Below are 10,560 nucleotides of genomic sequence, written 5' to 3' on the forward strand. Positions count from 1 at the left end.
CTGCCGGAGCCCGAGCCCCCTCCCCGGGCAGGAGCTGGAGGGCGGGCTCCGAGGTGCACCTCGAGGTGCTCCGTGCCCTAAGGAGTGAGTGAGGGGCGCCCAGGGCGCTGGGGTCGCCAGTGTGCCCACCCCGGGTCTTGGTCCACGTGGCAGCTGTTGGCTGGGATCGAGAAACTGTAGGGACACGGGTGGCCTGTTGCGAAGTCGAGGAGGGCTAGCTGTCGCCCAGCCCCAGAGGAGAGGAGTGGTCTTCTTGGGGCAACAGGAAGGGGGGTGTCTTAGGCCAGCTTCAGACTTCCCCTTCCTGCTCCCGCTTGCTTCTGGGGGGTCCTTCCTGGCGCGGGAGGCCGGATGCTGGCCGTTGGTGGCTTCGGAGCGCGCTCTGCCCCTGCTGACCTTTGGGGACCTGGGGAAGTGCAGGTTTGGCCCTGGGAGTGCGTCCTCTTCTGGGGTGGAAGAGCCTGGCGGCGCTCCAGCAAGCTGTGCGCGCAGACGGGACCTTTCTCATCTCTGATAGCGGCCTGGCGGGAGCTCAGTGCCGCGTGCGCCCCTGGCACTGCCAGCGCGCCCAGAGCCAGCTCCGCGGCACCCTCTGAAAAGCCCAGGGAGCTATGGGGCCTCCATGAAGGCCCCCTCAGGGGCTGGCTCGAGGGGTCTCAGGAGCCACCAGAATGCAGGACCCTTACCAGGGGCCGATGGGGGGCCCTTCGCTCAGCGCTCTGTTCCTGTGCAGGCTCTCGGCCAGCATGGCCCCCACGCTGCAGCAGGCGTACCGGAGGCGCTGGTGGATGGCCTGCACGGCCGTGGTGGAGAATCTCTTCTTCTCTGCCGTGCTCCTGGGCTGGGGCTCCTTGCTGATCATGCTCAAGAACGAGGGCTTCTATTCCAGCTTGTGCCCAGGTATGCCCAAGAAGGGGAGAGGGGCAGCGGAGGGGGAGGTGGACACTGGAGGACAGGCGGTTGAGTGGACAGAAAGCAGGGTTGCTTAAACCAGAGCACTGGGCAGGAAGTTGGACAGCCCGCTTCTAGACCTCTTCAAACTTCATCTAGACTAGAGGCTGGGCGGCACTCTGCCCACTCTACCCAGTTTATCTAATCCAGTCTTCACTGAATGCCGAATGCCCATCCTGGGACTGACTGGCAGAGTCCTAAGCCTCTGGCAGCCCCAGGTCTAGAGCATGATGGAGACTTCTAGAAGGGGAAATGCTACAGCTAAGTGGTGAGGGATTTCTGACGGGCTGAATAAGGCACAGGAGAGCCTACATAATAATTGACTAGAAAGGGCCTGCAGTCCTTTTTCAGGACCTTGAGTCCCCAGGTCTTCAGTCACCCTTTTGTACAAAGTTAATAAAAGCCTTATTTCCTTTAAGGCCAGGCATTGTGGATGGCTCCTATTTTCCATTAAAATAACCTTGACTCTGTGTGACCCCCGTGAGGGAGTGGGAATTCTGACATTCCATTTCTAAGATTCCTTAACTGCTCTGGGCCGTCTGCTGAAAGGGCATCCTCCTCTTTTGAGGAGGAGAGCTCTGCCAACAAGCTCAGCCTAAGCACCTGGATGGGCGTGGGATTTGGCCCTTCTCATTCTTCCTCCAGCCTCCATATTGTGGAACAGGCTTCTGGGGGAAGACCAGCTTGGGTTTGAATTCCAGTTTCTACTACTTTTACCATGTGGGTGACATCAGCGAGTTCCCTAAAACACTGAGCTTCAATTGCTTGGTCCGCAAAATGAGGAGACGATGGGGTTGCTGTGAGAGTCAATGGTGCTTGATAAATATTAGTGTCTTGACTTTACGTGGCCCCTCAAATCAACTCCCTCTGGGCACCTACCTTGGTTGTGGGAGAAAGCTGAGGCCTTGGGGGTAGCGCTGGAAGGGTCTTGATCTCTGCTCTGGGCAGCACCTGCTCCACCAAAGGCTGCTCCGCCCCTGCCACCGTTATCTGTAAGGAAGCAGCAGGTGGCATCAAGGGATGGCCCCAATGACAGGGTGCTGGTGCTGGAGGAGGTGAGATTAGAGTTGGCAGCTGGCCTGGGGAGGTAAGTCGGGTCAGGAGGAGCGGGTTTGGGATGAAGCGATAGGCGTTCAGGGTGGCTGAGAGAACCAGGCAGAGAGCTAGCAGGGTTTTGGGAAACCCCATTTGCAAATGCAGGTGGGGAACCCAGGTCCCCTTAGAGTTGTTTACCCTGGAGACTAGGGAGGACTTGTCCTCGTGGCCTTGACGCCTGCCACTGCCAATCCAGTAGCTTCTTCCTGCCTTCTTCCTAGAAATCAACTTTATTGAAGATTACTTTACGTCACACATTTTGATGAGGTTTGACAAATTTGTATACTTCAGGAACTATCACCATGATCAATATTTAAAATAGAATATTTCCATCATCCCCAAACTCCTGCTTCTCTTTTGCTGCCCATCCTTCCACCTGAGTTTAAAAAAAATGACAAGAGCTTTAGTAAGATATGCCACATACCTTACAATCCACCCATTTAAATAATACAATTTAGTAACAGTTACGGGGATGTAAATTACAGCACAGGGAATATAGTCAATAATATTGTAGCCCTAGCCTGTTTGGGTCAGTGATAAAGCGTTGGCCCACGGACTGAAGGGTCCTGGCTTCAATTCTGGTCAAGGGCATGTACCTTGGTTATAGGTTCCCCGGCCCTGGTCAGGATGTGTGCAGGAAGCCACCAATCGATGTGTCTCTCTCACATCGATGTTTCTCTCTGTCTCTCTCTTTCCCTTCCGCTCTCTAAAAATTAATGGAAAAATATCCTCAGATGAGGATTAACAACAACAACAAATAATAATAATATTGTAATAACTATGGTGTCATAGGGGTAATAGACTTATCATGTGATTGATCACTTCATAAGAAATATGAATGTCTAATCACTATGCTGTACACCTGAAACTAGTATAATATTGTATGTCAACTGTAATTGAAAACTTGAAAAATAAAATTTAAAAAAACCTATTAAAAATAAAGAAGTGGTCTTTGAAGAAATAGTTGCAGTTGAGTAAATGTACTTAATGTCTGCAAAGAAAAAAGAACAACAACCAAAAATAAAGTATACAATTAAATGGTTTGTAGTCTATTCAGAGTTGTGCAACCATCATCACAATCAATTTTAAAACATTTTCTTTACACCAGAAGGTAACCCTGTGTCCAGTAGCAGTACTCACTCTCCTCAACGCCCTCAACCCCCCAGTTGCTCATTTACTTTCTGTCATAGGTCTGCCTATGGCAATAATAGATTGGCATATCCTGAACATTGCATATAAATGGCACCTTATAATATGTGGTCTTCAGTGACAGGCTTTTTTTCACTTGGAATGATGTCTTCAAGGTTCATCTCAGTGGTAGCACAGGTCAGGACTAGGTTTCTTCCCATTGTGACTAATACTCCATTGTATGGATCTACCGCACTCTACCCATTCATCAGTTGATGGCCATGTGCATTGTTTCTACTTTCTTGGCTTTTATACATAATGACCCTATTTGTGTACAAGTTTTTGTGTGGACATACGCTTTTCTTCCCCTTAGGTATATACCTAGGAGTGCAATTGCTGGGCCATAGGGTGACTCTCTGTTTAACCTTTTGAGGAACTGCTAGACTGTTTTCCAAAGTATCTACACCAGTTTATATGCCTACCAGTGTTGTATGAGGGTTTCAGTTTCTCCACAGCCTAGACAACACTTGTTATTACTCATCTTTGTTATTATAGCCATTCTAGTGGTCATAAAGTGTTACCTCCTGTATTTTGACTTGCATCTTTTGATGGCTAATGATGTTGGGAATCTTTTCATAGGCTTCTTAGCCATTGGTATACCTTCTTTGGAGAAACATCTATTCAATTTTTAATTGTATTATTTGCCCTTTTATTATTGACTTGTAAGAGTTCTTTATATTCCTGATACAAGTCCTTTATAGGATAATGACTTGCAAATTTTTTCTCCCACTGTGGGTTGTCTTTTCACATTTTTATGATGCTCTTTGGAGTACAAAAGTTTTCAATTTTGATGAAGTCCACTCTATGCATTTTTTCTTTTGCCATTTGTCATTTGGTGTCATGTTTAAGAAACCATTGCCAGATCTAAGATGTCAAAGACTTATGCCTATATTTTCTCCTGAGAGTTTTATAGGTTTACTCTTACATTTCAATTTTTGGTCCATTCGGAGTTAATTTTTGTATGTGGTGGGAGGTATCCACTTGGTGTTTTGAGTTGCCCAGAAGGAGTTTACATCTGAGCTGGTTGTTTGGGATCACTAGAGGTGATCGAAGTGAACCCTTCTCCTGTTCTCAGACCTTATTTGTCCACTCTTGGAAAGCAGGGCACATGTCTCTCTACCCTCACCTCTCTTTCATTCAAGGGGCTCCAGCCTCAATCCTTGAGACATCAGGCTGATTGGGGGTGCTCTACCCTATTCTGCCTAGTCATGCCACCCTATGAAAAATGCCAGCTTTCTGTTTCTTAAAGCCCCATTTACTGTGGCCTCAACCTTTCTCTCTACAGGGTCCCAAGGACATAGGATTAGCCCAGGAATCTGTGTCCCCATAGTGTGTGGAAACAGACAGGCAGCATCACTTCCAACTCTGCTATGGTCTGGTCGGCTGATGTGAGCCAGTTACTTAACTTTCTTACTATCTCAGTTACTCCAGCTATAAAAATAGAACAATACTCCTTACTTCAGGGCTGTTGTGAAAATGAAATGAGAGCAAGATTTCAAAATTCAGACAACTGGTGGGGGTTGTTATTATGTTCTGGACCCAGCTTTGCCAGCATTTGCTGTGTGATCTTAGGCAAGTCACCTACCCTCTCTGAATCTCCACCTCTAAGTCTGTACAATGATGTGAGGCGTTCATTAGTGTCGGCTTTGGGGTTCCCTGGCCACACCCTCTGTCTTCTCAGTGCTTTCTGCTGTCCCTCTCTTGAGGGACCGCCTGGGTGGGTGACTGACCCACCTGGAAGGGCATCACATCTAAAGAGGACTTGGCATCGGCCTGCAGGCTGAAGGGTCCCTGATTTGATTCCAGTCAAGGGCATGGACCTTGGTTGCAGGCTCCTCCCCGGCCCAGGCCCTGGTCGGGGGGAGGGGGGGGGGCATGCAGGAGGCAACCAATTGATGTGCTTCTCTCACATCGATATTTCTCTCTGTCTTTCCCTCTCTCTCCCACTCTCTCTAAAAATCAATGGAAAAATATCCTCAGGTGAGGGTAAAAAATAAAATAAAGAGGACTCAGAATTAGACAGGGACAGTTCAGTTTATCACACACTACTGTATATCCCACATGAGTGCCCAAATAAAACAATGGCTTAAGTTAATTAAGCAATTCCTATTTGCTAGTTAGATCATTAGTCCTCACAACAGATGTGTGATGTAGGTGGATGATGTGATGTTTTCTTAACCCCATTTATAGAAGAGAAAGCTGAAGCCCAGAGATGCTAAGGAACTTGTGTGAGGTCACACAGCTAATAAGGAGCACAGTGAGGATTCAACCCCAGACCTGACTCCGGAACTTTTATCCTAGGCCTCACGGAAATAGTGTAGACGGCTGTCCCCGACCTCCTGCAGCTTAGAGTCCTCCTTCCAGAGTTCAGGTGTAGACAAGACAGCCAGGCAGAGCCCAGTCCTCTGGGAGTGTTGGTGAAAGTGACTATGTCAACTGCAGGAAAGTGAAGCAGTGGGGTGAGGAAGTGCTCACTGTCGGGGAGACAAAGAAAATGGGATCGTTTTGTGCCTGTTTGTGTGTGCAGCATCCTCAGGTGCTGCCACCACTATCCCCATTTCGCCGGGGGAATAACAGAGCCTTGGTCTCGGCAGCACAGCTAGAGGAGCCAGCATTCAGCCACGCTCTTGACTCCAGAGGCAGAATGTTTAACCTTGATCCTGTTTTTCCTTTTTTTTTTTTCAGGTCATTTGTAGTTCACCTTCACAATTTTACCATTTCTGTGTGCCAGAGGTGCTGTTATTTACTTAGTACTTCCTTTTAAATCAACCCACTTAAAAAAGGTAGCCTCATCTTAAAGTGCAATGTGCCTGGAATCTTGGGTTTGATATTACTTACATGCACATACACATCATACACATTTCTAATATATTCATATGTACACATGTTTCTAATACATGCATATATGTTCCTATACATACATGTGTGTATTTGTATGTATAAATACACATGTGTGTGTTTTGTTACTCATTCATATAGCTAATAACTATGAAACATAAAACCCATTCCATGTGCCCCTTAAACCCCACCTGCTATGCATACCACCTCGGGGGAGACACTGTTTTTCATGGTTTCTGAGCCTAACTCCAGCCCTAGCTGGTTTGGCTCAGTGGATAGAGTGTTGGCCTGAGGACTGAAGGGTCTCAGGTTCGATTCCAGTCAAGGGCACATGACCTGGTTGCGGGCTTGATCCCCAGTGGGGGGCGTGCAGGAGGCAGCCAATCAATGATTCTCTCTCATCATTGATGTTTCTTTCTCTCTCTTCCTCTCTGAAATCAATAAAAATATATTTAAAACATTAAAAAAAATAAGCCTAACTCCAGCACTAACTTAATGAGTATGTTTTCCCTGTCCCACTCCCCATGCCTCACCTGACTTGTCTATGAAATGGGGCAGTTGGGTTGGATTTCAAAAACCTTCTGTTTTGTTGACCTGGGGAGAGGTCTGAGAGGTCTTTGCATCTTGGCCTGCTTCCCTCTGGCTTCAGAAGTCTGGCTTTCTCCAGCCACATCAAGTGATCAGGTCTCAGGAACTAGCTTATGTTAGTCAAACTCACAGGAGGCTGATGGATAAACCGGAGAAATGAATGCATTAATTGACCTGGAGCCATTAGCAACCCACAGGGCTGGGATTCTGCACCAGTAAGAAGATGAAGTTACTTGGCAGCAGCGCTTTGGCTTGGGACACTAGCTAAGCCACCCGCTTCGGGACAGAAAGGTGCAGTGGAGAGGCGTTGGCTCCAGAGGTTGTCTTGACTTTGAACCTGAGCCTGCCTGTAAGAAGCTGTGAGGCCGTGAGCTGCTTTGCTTCGCGGAGCCTCATCCTCTATAAAATGGGGATCATTGTTGTGAGGGTTAAATGAGATACTACATGAAAAAGCCTCACACAAAGCCGCTATTAATTAATGTAGAGCTAGTGGGACCATTTGTAAGAGGCATGTCTTTTGATTGTCAAGGACTTGGGAGCAGGGGCAGCATCTAGTTCAGGGGCTGCAACCTCAAATGCCAACAGAGGCCAACCAGTTAATAATTGGCAAATCGGGGCAGCGGTAAGATGGCTAATGTCAGAGCGAAAAGTGAGCGAGGACTTGGGTGACTTAGAGAGGGCAAGCTCTGGTGAAGAGGGGTGGCCCCCATCTGGCCCCAGCAGTGGCCAGATCTGACTTCTTACAGAGAAGCCAGACTTCTGGATTTTTATGTAATAACTCTTGATTTTAAACTGGCACCCAGTTAAAATTTCCCGGCCAAGTGAAACTTGTGTGGGGGACATTGCTGGTTCCCTGTTTGAAGCCTCTAGCCTAAATGACCTTTGCATTTCTTCCTGCTTTACCCAGTGTCCCAATAGAGTGCCCAGCATACAGTAGATGTCCAATAAGTGAGTGTAGACTGAATAAACGGGCGCAGACAAACCTGGTGGAGAAATGAACAGTGATCATAAAGATCAAGAAATCAAGGGGCCAGTCTGAACCCCACAGGCTGTGTGGTCTAAGCCTCTAACTGCTTCTTCCAGGGGCCTAAGCACCCTCCCCAGCTTCCTCAGCAGCTGGTATCCACCCATGGGAAACTCACCATGGTCCCAGGTGCTTCGCGCCTGGTCAGCCAGCACTCATGATCTGAACATAGTTTATGTTCTTCCTTGTTATCACATAGATCACTTCACCCTTCTGCCACCTGCAAGCCCTTCAAACACCTGAAATCCGGGTCATTGTCACCGTTGCGAGCAGGTGTTCCCCCATCCCCGCCCCCAGCGTTCAGGCACTAATCACATCATCCTACCACAGCACCTGCCATTTTAAATCAGCGTCTACTTGTTTACTATCTAATAGAAGCCCCATGAGAGCTGAGAACTTCCTGTCTTATTCTCTGTGGGATCCTCAGCACCTAGAGAAGTGGCTGACCACGTCTGACCCTTGAGGGTGGGGGCATCGTCTCCCCTTCATCAGCTATTTCAGGAGCACCTTCTCTGGGCCAGGCCCTGTGCGGATGCCTCCTTTCACCTTCTCCAGCGGAATCTCCTAAGGAGCCCCCGTGGGTTTGGCATTCTCTGCTCCCTTTCACAGGCAAGGAGCCTGAGGCACAAAGAGGAGGTTTCTTGTCTAAGCCTGCACGGTGGGAAGGATGGTGGTGGGAATTCAGACCCTGGGCTGTCTGCCTTCCGGGTGCACCCTGAGTTTGCCCTTGGCAATGATGCCTAGGTAACGGATAGGCAGGGGAGCCGCCACCTCACGGCTCACTGAGCACTGAGTGCAGTGAAATCACCCTCCTTCCCCCACCACAAGCCTTTTTCGTGAACTTGTCACAACTCCAAGTTGGCAGTTTACCTGGAGGACTTCTAAAGGGTATTGGAGGGCAGTGCCATGGGCCTAATTCTGTGCTTCAGTTTTATCATGTGGAGAATAGAGATACTTTATTAGCTGACTCACGAGGCTGTTGTAAGTTAATTCAGTGACTGTCGAGAACAATGCCTGAAACATAAAAGTGTTCTATAAATATTAGCTATTATTATTATTTTTAATCAGAATGTCATTTATGGGGAAAGCTTCATCCAGGTTTTAAGTGAATTCTTGTTACCTCAGCTAAGCATCACTCACTGACTCTGTCCCAGATTCCAAGGTGCTTCCTGTTGGGGGTCTGCCCACCCTAAGCTCAGACATTGAGTGAATCTTACAACCTGGTGAATACTTTGATGTCTGTGATCATGTGTGAGCTAGTAGAGGCCTCTGATTAGGTGTGTGACTCCCCCTGAGTAAGATACTAGCTGCTGACATTTATGGGGCTCCTTCCCCACCAGAGTAGATAGGACTCTAGGCCACCCCCAAAATCACGTGACTGGCAGCGAATCAGAGGCATGGGATTTGAGCACAGGACCCTGATCCCAGGCTGCCCTCTCCTGCACCCAGCTGCTCCTGCTGTTATGTGCTGAGCCCTCCCTTCCCCTCCTCAGCTAAGAACACCACTAACATCACCCAGGATGCACAGCTCCGGTGGCCCAGCTGTCACAGCCAGGAAAAGATGCTCAACCTGGGCTTCACCATCGGCTCCTTCGTGCTCAGCGCCACCACCCTGCCACTGGGGATCTTCATGGACCGCTTTGGCCCCCGGCCCACACGGCTGGTTGGCAGGTGAGGTGGCCATGCCAGGCCTGGGGGAACTCGAGGACAGGGACTGGTGCTGCAGGGGAAGATGAGGCTCAGTGTTCACAGTCCCACTCTCCACCCCAATCTCCACAGCACCTGCTTTGCTGCATCCTGCACCCTCATGGCCCTGGCCTCTCGGGACACCAAAGGTGAGAGGTCTGGCCTCTGGTACCCCCACGAGAAAAGAATGAGTGGGGTGTAGGTGGATGTTACCCCAGCTTCTGCCCTTGGCGCCCACAGCTCCCCAGTGCCCTTATTCACCCCTCACCTCTCCCCAGTTCTGTCTCCACTGATATTCCTGGCGCTGTCCCTGAATGGCTTTGGTGGAATCTGCCTAACGTTCTCTTCACTCACGGTGAGTATGACAGGCTCTGGCTTGTCAGCAGGGCACCCAGGAGTGGGTGGGGGTAGGAGTGAGTGAAGGTGAGAGTGGAGAGGGGCCAGTGGATGCAGATGGAGTGTGTGTGTGTGTGTGTGTGTCCAGCCCACACTGTCTGTTGAGCTCTGTTCTAGGCACTGGGGCTGCAGCACAAACAGAACTGAACTTCCTCAGCTTCCCGAAGCTTGCATTGTGGAGTTGGGGGAACAGGCAACCCCCAAACAAGTAAACTAATACATTACATCTGTAGTCATAAGTGCCGGAAAGAAAATAAAAGTGGGTAATGTGATAGTGACAGGGAGGGGACAGCTTGGGACAGTATGTTTGCCGGGAGGGCATGCGAAGGCACAGGTATGTGTGCGTGTATTGGATTGAACCGTGTGAACCTGCCAACACTTGACGGCACTTGACCTACAAAAATGGCTTTATCACATGGGCCCATCTCTTATGCATGCGTGTGCTTTGCGTGTGTGTGACTTTAAGCGTGTATGTTTGTGTTGTGGGTGAGTCTAGGGTTCAAGGCTCATGCGTGTGGGGTGGGGGAAGCGGTTTCTGGCTGGGCCGGCCTCTGGCTCGAGCTGGTTGTTTGTTTCGGATGAGGGTTGCCTGACCACCAAACTGGGTGTTTTTGGCCGAATTTCCCCTCAGCCCTTCTTCATTCCAGCCTGGGACATTGCACAACTCTCCAAGGAAGCAGATCCCTCGTCCCCGCCCAGCCGCCCAGGCCCCTTCTCCCCGCCGTGCATCTTGGCTCAGGGCCCGCAGTCCCTTCTCCCCTGCCCGGCGTGGCTGCGTGGCGGGGGGCCTGCCC

At 49.5% G+C, this 10,560-nt stretch overlaps 1 protein-coding gene across 3 annotated transcripts in view; it reads left to right on the forward strand.

The window, feature by feature from the left end:
* SLC43A1 (solute carrier family 43 (amino acid system L transporter), member 1) overlaps positions 1–10,560 on the forward strand; it is a 42,127-nt gene that overhangs the window by 525 nt on the left and 31,042 nt on the right. Inside the window, exons 1-5 of one of the 3 annotated variants that reach the window (XM_014532181.1) lie at positions 38–84; positions 734–900; positions 9,178–9,355; positions 9,464–9,519; positions 9,649–9,725. In XM_014532181.1, the coding sequence (XP_014387667.1) occupies positions 747–900; positions 9,178–9,355; positions 9,464–9,519; positions 9,649–9,725 (465 nt within the window). In that variant the 5' untranslated portion in view covers positions 38–84; positions 734–746. Of the gene's footprint in view, positions 1–37; positions 85–733; positions 901–9,177; positions 9,356–9,463; positions 9,520–9,648; positions 9,726–10,560 lie in introns of those variants that run through there. The other 2 variants (XM_005884778.2, XM_014532180.1) reach the window with 2 other exon arrangements.

The sequence above is a fragment of the Myotis brandtii genome, unplaced genomic scaffold, assembly GCF_000412655.1.
Source record: "Myotis brandtii unplaced genomic scaffold, ASM41265v1 scaffold854, whole genome shotgun sequence".
Classification (NCBI taxonomy): domain Eukaryota; kingdom Metazoa; phylum Chordata; class Mammalia; order Chiroptera; family Vespertilionidae; genus Myotis; species Myotis brandtii.